The sequence below is a fragment of the Lipotes vexillifer genome, unplaced genomic scaffold (genome assembly GCF_000442215.2).
Source record: "Lipotes vexillifer unplaced genomic scaffold, Lipotes_vexillifer_v1.1 scaffold69, whole genome shotgun sequence".
Taxonomy (NCBI): Eukaryota; Metazoa; Chordata; class Mammalia; order Artiodactyla; family Lipotidae; genus Lipotes; species Lipotes vexillifer.
In genome coordinates, this window is record NW_006790942.1 from 5362729 (window position 1) to 5379967 (window position 17239).

The following is a 17239-nucleotide window of genomic DNA, read 5'->3' on the forward strand; positions in this document are numbered from 1 at the left end:
AGGCTCAGCGGCCATGGCTCACGGGCCCAGCCGCTCCGCGGCATGTGGGATCTTCCAGGACCGGGGCATGAATCCGTGTCCCCTGCATCGGCAGGCGGACTTTCAACCACTGTGCCACCAGGGAAGCCTGAAACTTGCTTTATTAAAAAATAAATTTATTTATTTATTTAAATTTGGCTGCGTTGGGTCTTCATTGCTGTGCACGGGCTTTCTCTAGTTGTGGCGAGCAGGGGCTACTCTTCATTGCGGTGCGTGGGCTTCTCATTGCGGTGGCTTCTCTTGTTGCGGAGCATGGGCTCTAGGTGCACGGGCTTCAGTAGTTGTGGCACGTGGGCTCAGTAGTCGTGGCTCCTGGGCTCTACAGCGCCGGCTCAGTAGCTGTGGCGCACGGGCTTAGTTGCTCCACGGCATGTGGGATCTTCCCGGACCAGGGCTCGAACCCGTGTTCCCTGTATTGGCAGGCAGATTCTTAACCACTGAGCCACCAGGGAAGTCCCTAATTGAAAGTTTATACACTTGACCAACATCTCCCCATTTCACCCCATCTCCTAGACTCTGGCAACCACCATTCTGCTCACTGTTTCTACAATTTTGACTTGTTTTTTTTTTTCTTTTTTCTTTTAAGATTCCACATATAAATGTGATACAATATTTTACTTTCTCTGTCTGGTTTATTTCACTTAGCAGAGTTCCCTCCAGGTTCATCTATGTTGTCCCAAATGGCAAGACATCCTTCTTTTTGAAGGTTGAATAGTGTTCCACTTTATTATGTGTGTGTGTGCATCACATTTTCTTTATTCATTCATGCATAGATGGACACGTATCTATCTGTTGTTTCCATATCTTAACTATGACGAACATTGTTACAATGCACTTGCGAGTACAGATATTTCCTCCAGATACTGATTTCATTTCATTCAGATATATATCCAGAAATGAGACTGCTGTATCATATAGCAGTTCTATTTTAAATTTTTTTTGAAGAACCTCCACACTGTTTTCCATAATGGCTGTACCAATTTACATTCCCACCAACAGTATAAAAGGTAAGAGCTCCCTTTTCTCCACATCCTTGCCAACACTTATCTCTTGTCTATTTGATAAAAGCAATCCTAACAGGTGTGAATTCATATCTCATTGTGGTTTTGATTTGTATTTTCCTAATGATTAGTGATGTTGAGCACCTTTTCATATATCAGATGGCTAATTACATGTCTTCTTTGGAAAAATGTCTATTTGGGTCCTTTGCCCATTTTTTAATTGAATTATTTATTCTTTTGCTACTGAGCTGAGTGACTTCCTTACATGTTTTAGACATTAACCCCTTATCATATACATGGTTGGCAAATACTTTCTGCCATTCCATAGGTTGCCTTTTCATTTACTTGACTGTCTCCTTTTGTGTGCAAAAAGCTTTTTAGTTTGATGTTGTCCCACTTGTTTATCTTTGCTTTTGTTTTCCATGCTTTTTGGTGCCTTTTCCAAAAAAAATCATTGCTGAGACCATGCTAAGGAATTTTAGGTTTTAGGTGTCACACTTAAATCCTTAGTGTATTTTGAGTTAATTTTTGTTGCGTGGTGTAAGATAAAGGTTCAGTTTCATTCTTTTGCATATGGATAACCAGCATTCCCAGCACCATTTATTGAAGAGTCTATCTTTTCCCCATGGTGTGTTCTTGGCACCTTGTCAAAGATTAGCTGGACGTATATGCACTGGATTATTTCTGAACTCTATATTAAATTCCATTGGTCTATGTGTATGTTTTATGCCACTATCATATTGTTTTGATTACTATAGCTTTGTAATGTAATTTGAAATCAGAAAGTGTGATGCCTCCAGCTTTGTTCTTGCTTGGCTACTCAGGTCTTTTGTGGTTCCATATGAATTTTAGGATTGTTTGTTCTAGTTCTCTGAAAAATGCCACTGGCATTTTGATAAGGATTGCACTGAATCTGAAGATTGCTTTGGGGAGTACAGATATTTTAACAGTATTAATTTTCCCAATCCAAGAACAAGCAATCTCTTTCCACTTATTTGTATCTTCTTCAATTTCTTTCATCAATGTCTTTCAGTTTTCAGTATACTGGTCTTTCACTGACTTGGTTAAATTTATTCATATTTTATTGTTATTGATGTTATTGTAAATGGGATTGTTTTCTTAATTTCTCTTTCTGATAGTTCACTATTGTTAGTGTACAGAAATATAACTGATTTTTATTTTTGCATGTTGATTTTGTATCCTGCAACTTTACTGAATTTGTTTATTACTTCAAAAGTATTTTGGTGGAGTCTAAAGGGTGTTCTGTATGTTAGACTGGCTCATCTGCAGAGACAATTTTACTTCTTCATTTCTGATTTGGATACATTTTATTTGTTTTACTTACCTAACTGCTCTGGCCAGGACTTCCAGTACTATGTTGAATGGATGTCGTAAAAGTGAGCATCTTTGTCTTGTTTCTGATCTTAGAGGGAAAACTAAAAGCTTTTCACCACTGAGTACATTAGCTGTGGTCCTGTCATATATGGGCTTCATTATGTTGAGGTATAGTCCTCCTACACTTAATTTGTTGAGAGTTTTTACCATGGAAGTATGTTGAATCATACGATTTTTATCTTTCATTCTGTTCAAGTGGTATATCATCTTGACTGATTTGCATATGTTAAACTGTCCTTACATCCCAGGGGTAAATTCTACTTGATCATGGTGTTTAATCCTTTAAATGTGCTGTTGAATTCAGTTTGCTAGTATTTTGTTGAGAATTTTTACATGTACATTCATCAGGGATGTTGGCCTGTACTGCTCTTTTCTTGTAGTGTCTTTGTATGACTTTGGTATCAGGGTGATGCTGGTTCATAAAGAGAGTTTGGGAGTGTTGCTACTTCTTCAATTTTTGGGGAGAATTTGGGAAGGACTGGAATTAACTCTTCATTAAATGTTTGGTTGCATTCACTGAAGAAGTCATCTGGTCCTTGGATTTTCTTTGTTGGGAGACTTTTGACTAATGATTTAATCTTACTAATTACAGATCTGTTCAGATACTCTATTTTTTCCTAGTTCAGTCTTGGTAGGTTTTTGGTTTAAGGTATTTATCCATTTCTTCTAGGTTGTCCAATTTGTTGGCATATAGCTGTTCATAGTAGTCTGTTATGATCCTTTGTGTTTTGCAGTATCAGGTGTAATGTCTATGCTTTCATTACTGATTTTATGTATTTGAGTATTCTCTTATCTTAGTCTCGCTGAAGGTTTGTCAATTTTACCTTTTCAAAAAACCAGATCTCAGTTCATATTTTCTATTGCTTTTCTAGTCTCTTATTTCTGCTCCGATCTTTATTATTTCCTTCCTGCTGCTAATTTTGAGCTTAGTTTGTTCTTCTTTTCCTAGTTCCTTGAGGTGTGAGTTAGGTTGTTTGAGATTTTTCTTTTTTCCTAATGTAGGCTTTTTTCTTTTTTTTTGTATAAATTTCCCCCTTGGAACTGCTTTTGCTGCATCCCATAAGCTTTGGTATGTTGTGCTTCCATTTTTGCTTACTTCAAGATATTTTTTTCATTCCCCTTTTGACTTTTTCTGAGTGTTGTTTAGTTTTCATATATTCGTAAATTTTCCAGCTTTCTTTCTGTTACTGCTTCTAGTTTTACATCATTGTGGTCAGAAAAGATGCTTGATGTGATTTCAATATTCTTCAATTTGTTAAGACTTGCTTTCTGGCCTAATATGTGATCTATCCTGGAGAATATCCTATGTGAGTTTGAGAAGAATGTGTATTATTCTGCTGCTGATGAAATGTTCTGTATATGTATGATAGGTCCATTCAATCTATGGTGCAAGTCTATTATTTCTTTCTTGATGATCTGTCTGGATGATCTGTAACTGAAAGTGGGGTACTGAAGTCCCTACTATTGTTGCATTGCTCTCTTTCTAGCTTCAGATCTATATTTGCTTAATATATTCAGATGCTCCGATGTTATGTGCACAGGTATTTACAACTGTTATGTCCTCCTAATGAAATGACCCTTTTATCGTTACAGATTGACCTTCTTCGTCCCTTGTTATAGTTTTGCTTTATCTCAGTCCCCTAAAGCCAGGCCAAGTGCCGAGAGCCTCTCATTTGTTTTCTCTAGGGTGGTGTCCTGAAATGCTCAAGTCTGTGAGCCTTTTCCCCATCCCAGAGTCATGGTGACTTTCTGCATTTGTTCACCAGCCATCTGCAAAGGCTTAATCTCATGGTCTGTGGGAGCATGTGCCAAAATCAGGCCAAAGCGGGTGGGTGGTGTGGGTGAGGCGTGTATTGTTGGGGGTGTTCACAGGCCACTTGGGGGGGTTGCAGGTAAGGAGTCCCCAGTGGCTTATGGGCAGGCTTCCTGACAGCATTTGCAAAGAGGTTAGTAGCATCCGTTTGATGAGTTGAGTCCTGACTCAGGCGCTCCCACAGCTTCTCCCAACCCCTCAGACTTGCAGATCACCTCAGTAATCTAGGTGAGGTGAAAAAAAAGTAGGCCTTTTGGCCAGTGTCTTGCATGGCTAGAAAAGCCAGGCACTCACTCACACACTCCTGTGGGTGAAAGCACAGGCTGAAGGGGTCTCTCTCTCCTGGCACTGAGCTGTGTTACCTTGACAGAGGGGCAACATAAGAAAAGTGAAAATGTTCCTTTTACCCTCTTCAGTGCATCTATTTTTGGATTTTTTTGTCTCGGTAATGTGCTGAAACTTCTCCGCTGGACTCCCAGACTCCCACAAAGAAACTCTTGTCCCTGGGTGACTGCCAAAATCAATGTTCTATAAGGGAATGACAATAGAGAATTCCTATACTACCATCTTGCAAATATCACTCTAAAGTATTTTGGTTATAGAGCCCACGCTCTTAATGACAATGCTAGGCCACCTCAATGAATGAGTGCAGCAGTAAGAACATGCAAAAACCAGAATAAACTTAAAACAAATAATGGATGTGACACCAAGAAAAGAGAAGCAGTTCCTGGGTCTTGATCACTCTAGTTTTACAAAAACGGTAGTGCCAAGTCTGAGTGGCAACGACTGTGCCTTTTTTTTTTTTTAATTAATTAATTTATTTTTGGCTGTGTCAGGTCTTAGTTGTGGTACACAGGATCTTTCACTGCGGCACATGGGCTCTTTGTTGCTGTGCATGGGTTTCTCTCTAGTTGTGGCGCGCGGGCTCCAGAGCACACAGGCTCTGTAGTTGCAGCACACGGGCTTCTCTAGCTGTGGCGTGCAGGCTCGGTAGCTGCAGCGCGTGGGCTTAGTTTCCCTGTGGCATGTGGGATCTTAGTCCCTGACCAGGGATCGAACCCGCGTCCCATGCCTTGGAAAGTAGATTCTTAACCACTGGACCACCAGGAAAGCCCTATCACTGTGCCTTAATGATTAAGATTTTTGCTTGGAGTTCATCAGCTTCTTCATATTCTTTCAACTGAGTATGTGCTAACAAGTTACAGAACTTCATTTGAAAAGATTTTCACTGAGAGTCAGGTAAGGGAGAAACAAACAAAGTAAGAGAATAAGAACATCAGCACAATTACCTGATGTGTTTTTGCACAACAGCTATTTGTTACCTGCTACTACCACGTCACACCTACAAATTTAATAAACACTCCCACCATTGTAAACAGCCTTACCAACAGTTGTTAAAGTCAAAACCAGTAAGTCTTCCTCAATTATTTTCCACATTCCACCAGCCAGTAAGCCCTGGAAATTCTAGCTCTCGATTCTAAATATCTGTCACTATGTATACCAAGAAATATATCCTAGTTTGAACCACCCTCTATCTCTCACCTGGATTCCAAAAATAGCCTTTGATTGCTCTGCCTCCAATCGTGCATTCACTGATTCATTCATTCATTCAACAACAATTTAATGACTACATATTCTAAACTGCTTTGGGCAAGGGAATATAATAGTGAACAAAAGAGATCAATTACTGCCTTTCTGAAGCTTCACTTCTCAACCCAGCAACCTGACATCTTCCTAAATCACATCATGTCACTCCCTGCTTAAAACCTTCCAATGGCTTCTCATTACACTGAGACAAAATCCAGACTCCTTATGATCACCTACAAGGTTAAGTCCGGGATGATCTGGCTCCAGTAACCTTTCTCTATTTGCGCCCTTATTTACTACACTCCAGACTCACTTGCCCTCGTCTGATCCTCTGGCCTCGGGGCCTTTGCACCTGTACTCTTCTGTTCATCTACACTCTCCCCAAACCTCTGCATGATGGTCTGCCTGCTTCTCAGCATTCAGTTCTCAGCCCCTAAACAGGGCCCCAGAGTGGCCTTCCCTGGCCACCATGGCCAGAGCAGGGCCCCATCCCACCCCACCCCTCTCCCCACACAATCTTATTCTCTTCAAAGCCCTCATTAGTATCTGACGTACGTGTTTATATGTTTACTATCTATCTTGACTCACTAGAACATAAGTTCTGTGAGTTCAAGGACACAGTTTCCTTCATTACTATAGCTCTATCCCCAATGCCCAAATCAGGGCCTGGCACAGTAGGTGTTACCTAAATACTTCTTGATTGACAACATTATTCCTCATCAATGCAGTTCCATTTCTTCCCTGTAAGACCTTCCACTCAATCTACTCTCATCACTACTGCCCATCTGTCTCAGTCCTCACCAAGGAATTGAAGAATAAGAAATCAAGACCCTAAAATACAATTAGTGCCATTCATATGACAGTTCAGTGACTCTGGGGTCAAAGAAACTTTTGGTTAACGCCTTAAGAAGGTAGCATTTACTGCATTTCTCCCTAAATCATTATATCCTAATAAGTTTTTAGAAATAATACTTCACACTGTGCTTTCAGTAGGCGCTCAATAACTAGTTTCTAAATGGATATATATAGCTCTCTAGCTGTCCTCTCCTTTTACCTGTAGAAGCCTTTTACTGCCAGCTATCACCTCTCAAATATACCCCTATAAATAAACATGCTCTGGTGTCTCACACTTTAAAAACAAACATATGAAACAAAAAAATCCACACAACCTTCTCTTAGTCCCACATAATACCCTAGCCAAGTTCCTTAGAGCCCAATTTCTCGAAAGACTTGTCTTTACTTAATGTCTCCATTTCCTTACTTCCCATCTTTTTTTTTTTTTTTTTTTGTGGTACGCGGGCCTCTCACTGTTGTGGCCTCTCCCGCTGCGGAGCACAGGCGCCGGACGCGCAGGTCCAGTGGCCATGGCTCACGGGCCCAGCCGCTCCGCGGCATGTGAGATCTTCCCAGACCGGGGCACGAACCTGTGTCCCCCGCATCGGCAGGCGGACTCTCAACCACTGCGCCACCAGGGAAGCCCCCTTACTTCCCATCTTTTTAAATTTTGCTTCCTTCTCATCAAGACACCAAGAGAACTCTCACAAAATTTACCAATGACCTGCACACATAACCATTATAAAGAGTATGTGTTCTACATCAGATTGCCTGAGTTAAATTCTGGCTCCTCATTTTACTGGGTATGTGACTTACTTAGGCTTGTCACTTAATCTTTCTGAGCTGCAGTTACCTTATTGCTAAAAGTGGGTGATACATATACCTTCCTATAGGGCTCTTTGGGTGAATCAATGAAATACAATAGGCAAAACAAACAAACAGTACAGTGCTTAACACAGAGTAAGCACTTCATAAAAGCTGGCTGCTAGTATTCTTACTAAATGATTATTTTCAGTTTTTGTTATTCTTGGTCCTAGGCCCTGATCTTCCCTTTCACACTGTATTCTCTCCCGAAGCACCCCTGTCCAAAACTGGTTTCAGTTAATATTACAACATTGATGACTCACAAATTTATATTTCTAATTCAAATGTCTCTTCAGAGCTTAAGACCCATATATTCAACTACCACTTTAACAAGTCCCCTTGGACCTTTCAAAGGCACCTCGAACTTAACAAGTCTAAGACGGCATATTCATAATGTACCCTATTGCACTTGTCATTCTCCACTGCCCTTCACCACCAGCAAAACACCAATTGTGAAAGCCAGAAACAGAAGTCATTTTTGACACACATCCCTAGAAATTCTCTCATATCCTTCCACATATATCCTCCTCTCTACAACCATGACCCCCAATTCAAAATGCATCATCTCTCACTTGAGAAAGCCTCCTAACTCCAAACCATTCTCTAAGCATCTACACCATGAGCTCTTCCAACCTTTAAAAAACTGTAGTTAAGAGTACACTTTATTTGCTACTCCTGTGCTGCCTTATATACAAAATTATGCAGACCTGAGATAATTCCCAGACCATTAAGTGAATCTCTGTGAGCCTAAGATGATTTTCTACCTGTGTAACCTTTGGCAAATTATTTAGCCTCTCCAAGCCTCAATTTATTTACCTGCAAAATGGAGGTAATAGCACTTAACCTCCTACATTGTTGTCAAGAGTAAATTAATAATGGTAAGAAAAAGCTTAATTCAGGGCTTGCCACTTACCGAGGACTAAATAAATGTTGGCTAGTAAAACAAGCTGAGTATAGCTTTCCCATTGCCTGAGTTTGGGTCCTCATCTCTCACAAAGTCTATTTAAACAGTCTTCTAACTGGTCTCACTCACCTCTCAATGCCCAAAGCCCAAACAAAGTATGGCATCATGTAGGCTTCAAGAAAAGTCAGGTATGGGCTTCCCTGGTGGCGCAGTGGTTGAGAATCTGCCTGCTAATGCAGGGAACACGGGTTCGAGCCCTGGTCTGGGAGGATCCCACATGCCACGGAGCAACTGGGCCCGTGAGCCACAACTACTGAGCCTGCGCGTCTGGAGCCTGTGCTCCGCAACAGGAGAGGCCACGAGAGTGAGAGGCCCGCGCACCGCGATGAAGAGTGGCCCCCGCTTGCCACAACTAGAGAAAGCCCTCGCACAGAAACGAAGACCCAACACAGCCATAAATAAATAAATAAAGCAAACTGTCAACAAGTAAAAAATAAACACAATTATTAAAAAAAAAAAAAAAAAAAGAAAAGTCAGGTAAATCTGGCCTTCTTTTAGTACTCTAGGATTAAACTAAAGATCAGGTTCAAACTTCTTTGAGATTAGCATAGAATCTAGCCTCTGCCTACCTTCTTAATTTCTTACACAGTAAGTCTTCCATGTGCATCTGTTTCAAGTTCATTAGGCTACTTGAATTTACTACACTACCACCTCTATACCGCCTGCTCCTTTGAACTTGTTTTTTCTCTGTCTGTGATGCTTATGTCTGTACTAATTATCAAATTACTAGTTATCTCAATTTTATAGAAGAGGAAACTGAAGCCCAAAGAAGTTAAATGACTGGCCAGGATCACCTAGCCTGGTGACAGGACAAGACGTTAAGGCAAGTGTTCTTTGCGCTATATTAGCACTTCTCAAACTTTTCCAGTGAGTACTCCTGTTGAGAGAGAAGAGTCTCTCATCCCTGAGGTCAAGAAAGGCACAGACCCAAGACTCCTACCAGCTTGAAGTATCATGCTTTATCTTCAAATAAATCACTGTCAAAAACTTTTAACAAATTGAGGACAGGAGCCCCTTAAAAAGAGAGTTCCCTGTACATTAAATCAAAACTATAAATCTAAATGTGTTCTGTAGTGCAAATCCACTCCAGAAAACTATGTTCAGCCTTCATTTTCATCATTATCCACAAGCATGCAATAAGAGACAGTGTCATACATATGGCTGCAGTTACTATTATTTTCACACCATGAAATCAAGCATTGCCAATGTGCTTAGGAAGAGGAGAAAGGCTGCCCTGAGAACTCTCCCAAGATCCCAAACGTGAGAAAGACTGAAGGCAAAAGGGAATCCAGAGATCCTAGGCCAAACCTGAGTTTTCTTAGGACAGCATATGCACCTTTTTTTTTTTTTTGGCCACGCCGGGCAGCATGTGGGATATTAGTTCCCCACCTGGGGTCAAACCTGGGTTCCCTGCAGTAGAAGCGCCGGAAGAGGGGAGTCTTAACCACTGGAACACCAGAGAAGTCCAACATGCACTGCTTTAGAGTAGGGCTTCTCAACCTCGGCACCAATTGAAAAATTAGGCCAGATAATTCTTCATTAAGGGGGACTGTTCTGTGCATTATGGCATGTTTATCCTCTACCTACTAGATGCCGATAGTATTCTGCCCCCAGTTGTGACAACCAAAAATATCCAGACATTGCCAAATGTCCCCTGGGGGCAAAATTGTCCAGTTGAGAGTGAGTGACACCTGCGATATCCTCTTACTAAGGAGTGTACAATTAAGATAGGCGAGCTCAAGCCTCTGACTCCAGACAGGGAAGTCATGGGAGAAAGGGACCTCTCTGCATTTGCATAGGGCACCAGGATAAAAGAAGAGAGGATCTGTGGTTTCTCAATGCTAATTTTCCATGGGGACATAAACTGAGTGGGATTCGACTTAAGATCCTCACCAAAAAATTTCGGGTGCAGCTTCAAAAACAACTAGACATTTAAGACTGTACTTCTAGGTGTTGGAGGAAGGGAAGGAGACAGGAAAGAATGTAGGGCTGAGTCACTACCTAGATAGCAGTAACATCTGGCCTCTAGTTTAACAACTTACTGACAAAAGGAGACAGCTCATCATGACACCATCCTACTGTGACATTGTGTAAGTGAACATAACCTCCTCTATTCCACTAATCACCATCCAACACGAACACAAAAAGACACGCAAAAGACGTACATGCAAACATTCAGTCACGAGAAAACAAAAAGTTATTTTACATAAAAGCAGACTTCAACATCTGTAAAGAGCTTAGTTTTTGTGTTTTAACAAAATGCAGCTCATCACCCTTGGCAGCTATTCCCCCAGCGTTTGTTAAGAAGGGAGAAAACAAATGCAGAATCCTGTGGAAGTTACCCAAGGCAAAAGTTCTGATAGATGTGCAGTGGGGTGGAGTTCACATTTGAACACACATGTACATATGGATATACACATCTGATATTTGAGAATATTTTTGTACTGGCCTTTTTTAAAAAGTCAACTCTCTGCTATATTTCACTATCATTGCCCTTAAGCTTCTACAATTTTAAATTTTCCCCAGAAAATCATACTACAAGTTTTAAGTAGCCTCCTAAAGGTAGTTCATACAAACTGTGGAGAGGAGTGTCATGAGTCTCAGGTCTCCCACGTGGAAAGTGGGAAAATAAAATTTACTTCTTAAAGTTGCTGTGAGGATCAAGCCAAGTCCTATGTAGCCAGGATCTGGACACCTAAAATACACTCAATAAGTGGTTACTATCACTATTGTTTATAACTAGCATATATCAACTTCTCTGAAATTCCCGTTTTTTTCCACAAACTCTTAGGGAACACCATGTGCTTCGGAGAAGTGAAAAAGACATTTTACAAGCACATCTTACATCCAGAAGCCAACACAAGGTAAGTATTATTTGCGATGATAAAGCACAGTAGGGCAAAAGAAAAACCTGAAGTGTTCTGTTTTGAGAACTCTCATGTCAATTACATCAGGTATCCAGCTGCTCGTGATACGAGAGCCAAAGCTCCTTCCCACTGCAAAAAAATTTTTAAAAAGACAAAAAAAAAAAAGTAAGAAAAAAAGACCCAAAAAAGAAAAAGCAGTAATACAACAGACTGGAGCGAGGGTTAAACAAGCTATGTAATTCTACAATGACAATACTCCTAAGTCTTACAAGAACAACAGTAAAAGGTCAGACACCTTCCAAATAAGCTGGGGTTTACGTTTCACTGTTTATCTAATCAATAAAATTCCACTGGAAACAATTTTTCTTCCCCGTCGCCAAAATCTACTATTAGGTGCGCTAAAACATAGAAAGTACCGCCACACTATGGTAGCTCTTCCTCTGGATTGTAATACATTTTAAAAAGCTTTATTCATTCAACAGCGCTGAAATGATTAAGTTTAAAGTATTAATAACAAATCCAAAATGTCTGGATTTCCCTAAGAAAATGTCAATTCCTTCCCCAGAAACGTTCTTCAATCCTTACTCTTTGGAGTAAATAAGGGATAGAAGGCTGAAGTTGCTGGGAAATATACTTCGAAACACTTCCTTGAAGGGCCCCCCAAATATATGCCAGTAAGAGGGTCCTGATGAGACCACAGCTAAAGTAAGTCGTGGGCACACCAGCCACAAATGTCCTGCACACCCAGAGCTCTGCAGCAAGACGTCTACCGTGGCCTTCAGCTGGTTCCTGGCAGGTCCGCGAGAAAACATGTATTTTACAGTCACGACCCTTCCAGCAATTAGATGAAAGGAGGCTAGAGGGCCTTCTGGGTGCTAGTCCAACCCTTTCATTCGACAGAAGAGCCTGCGGCAGGGAGCGAAGTTAACTTTCTCTGCCTTTGGAGAGCAGGGCCCACCCAGTAGCCAAAGCTCCAGAACCCAGGTGCCAAGCGGGCGCGCACACCTGGGGAGGGGCCAGAAAGTCACGCGCCCCGAGTCGGACGCCCCGCGACCTCACCCAGCTCTTCCACGAACTCTCTGTTATGACCTTGAGCACCTAAACCTTTGCGTCTCCATCTCCGGATCTGCAAAATCGGAGCCAGAGCCGGAACGCCTGGGGCTGCTGCAGGAGTCGACGCGCCGGGACCCGCGCTCAGGCCCCCGCTCCGCCCCCCGCCCCAGCGCCGGCTCGCGACGCCCACCTGCACGTTGGGGAAGGCGGTCTTGAGCAGGTAGAACATCTTGCGGTTGGACAGCACGTCCCCGCTGGTCATCTTGTCGTCGGCCCCCTCGCGCGTCTTCCCCTTGGACTTCTCGTGGAGGACGTTGCTCTCGCGGACACGCCGCACTTCGTCGCCGCCGCGCACGGCCGCCAGCACCGACACGGCTAGCATCTCGCGCAGATCCACCGTGCCCCCGTCGGCCGAGGCCGCGGGCCCCGCCGCCCCGCCGCTCGGCTCGCCGCCCAGGCCGAAGAGGCTGAAGCGGCCGGCCAGGAAGCCCGAGTAGAGGTGGTAGAGCACGCCGAGCCCCAGCAGGCAGAACACGGCCACCCCCAGCGGGGACAGGCGGATGCCCATGGGGGCCATGGCGGGAGGCCGGGCGCTCGGGGCGGCAGCCCTCACAGGCCTGCCCGCGCTCCCGGGTCGGGCAGCGCGCGGACTACACCGGCGCCCGCTCCCTGGCGCCCGCGCGCCCCATCGCTCGCTCCCGGGAAAGGCAGAGCCGCGCCAAGAATCCCCTCGCCGCCTTTCCGCACGCCCGATTCCCGGGGCGGCGCGCTGCCAGTTACTCAGCCGGCCCGCGCGCCTGGCTTACACGTTAGCCAACTGCGGTGAGGTGAAAGGGGAGCGTGGGTGTGTATCCGGGTTACGCAAGGGGGCGGGGCGCTGGTGAGGGGCGGGGTGAGCCAGCCCCCCCCCCTCACTGGGCGGGGCGACCGGAGGCGGGGCGGCCGGCCGGTAGCTCCGGCTCGTGTTGGTCGGCGGCGCCTCAGTTATTCCGGTCGGACGGCTGTGTTTGGGTTTTCAGCTCACTCCGGGATATGGCGGAGCTCCTTCCCAGGCACGGAAGGATGCTGAGTGCCGTGTGGAAATTTATATTAAATCTCTCTTTGAACGACAGCGTATATCTGAAATAGAGCCACAGGGACAGTCTAGACGTCCCGTCACTCTGATTATTGAGGAACGGAGGACGTTGCAATCCATTTTAAGAGAAACCTATGCTTTTTTTCCGTCAGCGCTTGTGTAGGCAGAGCCTGCAGCTTTAAATCGCCTCTCGGCGCTCTTCCAGGCGGAGCGGGAGTTGGGCGGGGATGGCAGGAATTTTACTTGGCTTTTTATTCTTTCGGCACCCCAGTCTAAACGTTTATGCATTTATATCTTTACCTTCACCCCCCAGAATAAACCATCCTGTAGGCAGGTGAAGAACTTACCTTGATTCTGGGCTCTCACGATATGAGAATACACTCCGGGCTTGCCTCACTGCCACATCCACCTTACCCATACAGTACCTTCCAGAGGCTGAGGGGGCAGAGGAATGGCCTGCAATATTAAGGTTGTCTCAGGGTGGCCCGTCAATCTAGAGTATGTAATCTCTGGGTCAATATAGGCCCTTCAAATGTACTTGCAGAAGCATTTAACAGAAGTAACTGCCTTCTACTATGCCACTGATTTTAGCAATAATATGAGTGCTTACTAAATTTTAATAAGTATTATAATAAGCGTTAGTAAGTTTATCCTCCATCTTGAAAGTGAATATTAAGGTGAGCAGTATCATTTTAAGTGTTAGAATATTTACACAAAATCAACTTAAAACGCAGCCGGTTTTACTGTTCACAGCCAAAAGTCATTGGTTTTTTTTAAATGAGCTTTAATATTAACGACCTTAAAAACTTTAGGTATACAGAATGGATTATGAACATCCATTGCTGAGCAAGTTGTTAGAGCCAGCTGACTCTTACCACTTCCTTTGAGTTCAGAGCACCTGTAGAATTTGCTTGTGGTTATACAGATACAATAAACAAAGACTATTGATTGCTTGGTTTCCTTGCTTATAATCACAGCACAAAGTCACGTACAAATACAAATCAATGTAGGAACAGTTCCTGGAGTGTTGACGGCACCAAATCTTAAGGAACTGGCACTGTCTTTGTCAGCTTTGGGAAGCAACTTCACAATTAAGCAATGCTGCTTTCCAAAGAAATCTGAAAGTGAAGGTCACACAGGGTAATTATGGTTACCAAATCCAGGGATAAATATAAAAACCAGGGTTGAAGTGAAGGCTTCATTCAGCTCAACCGAATCACCTCAAACTGCACCATGAGATCAGCAAAAGATGTGAGTTGCATAGTAGTTACGAAAATATTAAAAGCATTATTGGAAAGTCTGGCTGAAGTTTGTAAAAATAATAGTATATTCCAAGGATAGTGGAAAGGAATACTGGGCTATGCTCACTGTGGCACTATACAAAGCCTTCGTGAGACACAGAGAGAGATGTTAAAAGCTCTGAGGCATTTATACTGCAGGAAAGGGATTAAGACTTGAGAGAGATGACAAGGCACATGCAAAGAGTGAAAGTGAGTTTAAAGATCGTAGTTCCAAGTGCTTCAGTATTCAGGTAACAACTGATAATAGCTAATAGATATTGATAAAAGGCAGCATGTAATCCTTAAGAGAAACTTTATGACAAGAAGAACAATTTACATGCGGGACAGCGATATTGTCTTAGAACCTTCATAGGAATTTTTAAAAACATTTTTATTGGAGTATAGTTGATCTACAATGTTGTGTTAGTTTCTGCTGTACAGCAAAGTGAATCAGTTATACATATACATATATCCACTCTTTTTTAGATTCTTTGCCCATATAGGTCATTACAGAGTATTGAGTAGAGTTCCCTGTGCTATACAGTAGGTCCTTATTAGTTATCTATTATATATATAGTAGTCCAATCCCAATCTTCCAATTTATCCCTCCGCCCCCCTTACCCCCTGGTGACCATAAGTTTATTTTCTACATCTGTAACTTTATTTCGGTTTTGTAGATAAGTTCATTTGTACCCTTTTTTTTCTACATGCCGCATGTAAGCGATATATGATATTTGTCTTTCTCTTACTTAGTATGACAATCTCTAGGTCCATCCATGTTGCTGCAAATGGCATTATCCCATTCTTTTTAATGGCTGAGTAATATTCCATTATATATATGTACCACATCTTCTTTATCCATTCCTCTGTTGAAACTTCATAGGAATTTGACTGAAAGAAACTTGCGTTTTCAGTAACAAGTTGCTAGAAGCTTGAAAAACTGCATACATACTAATGAAAATTATATGAAAGTAAATGTAAGATAATAGGTTTGTGAACTGGGGCAAACTGATCTTTCAAAAACAATCTTTTCTCTAGGAGTCAAAAAATATGAGGACTAACTAATATTTCTTCTGTATAAGTGCTGATGGCAACGAGCATTGACTTAGAGCAGAAACTTCTTTAACTACCTTCCACTTAACTGGCTTCACACATACTCCTCTCTGTGTGCTCACACCTAGTAAGGGTATGTGCTCTTGGGGCACCTGCCCCCTTTCACTCCCACTAGTAAAACTTTATATATACCATAAGAGTTAGTTTTGTTTATTTCAACCCCATTTTGCCATTGTGGTTATTATTATAATTACACATAAATTAAATATCATATAAGAGAATCAAACATGAGTATAAATATAAAGCTGAAAGCGTTAAATATCTTGATTAAGGCGAGTCACCAAAAACAAAAATTTCCATCAAATTAGGTGTTGGAGCAAAAACTGATTGAGAAGAAAAAGAATTGTGGAAGTTCAAACTGATGCTGAAATCAGATTGCTGGACTTAAAGAAACCAATCTGGTCATCCTGTGGACGATGCATCATCCATACAGTTGACACTGCAACAAGTGCCAGCAAAGAAAGCCCTGCCTTATACTAAAAGATAGATAAATGATGATATATTTACATCTTCTAAGCGCCTAAGATGTCTAATCTGTTCTATAATTCCCCACTTTGAGTTTTCTCAGTTAACTGACTTGCTACAGTCCTGAGGACGTCAGACAAGGAGCTCTCCTGAACACCTGGGTGTTGTTATTACCTTCTTCCTACAAGTACCACCTCGCCTTCTGCTCTGCATTGTGTGTGAAATAAGTCAGACCCATTTATGAAACGTTATTAACATCTTAAATGATGAGCATGTCTTGGTTTGTCTGAATGACTCCTGACCCCCACATTTACCTCGGAGAAACTTAGCGTGTTTGTGGTAAGTCTCTGCCAGTTAGTTTCCTTGTATTTTTCTTTTTTTTGTATAAAAGTGCATTTTATGGGGACAATTAAATTACTTAAAAGTTCAGGCCAGGTGAACCCTAGGTAACAGTGGTTTTACTACTTTTCTGAGAAAGCAAAACAGAACAACAAACTGATGGCATTTCTTCACGTTTAAGTATTAAACTTCCAAAAAGAGTATTATTTGTATATTCTTCCCTTAAATGATTCAATCCTATAAAACCAATAATTCTGTTTTTTAGTAGATCCAGTGATATGGTGTTTGCTTCTGCCACTAAAGTTCTCTCTTTGGCAAATCATACTATTCTTGGGACAGTGTCTTGCATATGTTAAGATTGTGCACGGTCAGTTTCTGAAACATGATTTATGTCCATTCTCAAAACTGATTTCCCCCAAGATTTAGAAATACTCAACTAAATGAGTAAGTTTTTCACTTCATATAAAGTAATATGTTAGCATTATAGCCCTTACTGCAGCCCTGATCTTAGCAATAATAATAGTTAAAACTTATTTAAAATAGAGGCAAT

The 17239-nt window shown here is 42.2% G+C and overlaps 1 protein-coding gene across 1 annotated transcript in view; it reads right to left on the minus strand.

The window, feature by feature from the left end:
• BPNT2 (3'(2'), 5'-bisphosphate nucleotidase 2) overlaps nt 1–13238 on the minus strand; it is a 26347-nt gene extending 13109 nt beyond the window's left edge. Inside the window, exon 1 of the mRNA XM_007464046.1 lies at nt 12608–13238. Within this exon, the coding sequence (XP_007464108.1) occupies nt 12608–12994 (387 nt within the window). The 5' untranslated portion in view covers nt 12995–13238. The remainder of the gene's footprint in view (nt 1–12607) is intronic.
• Between the last annotated feature and the right edge of the window lie 4001 nt (nt 13239–17239).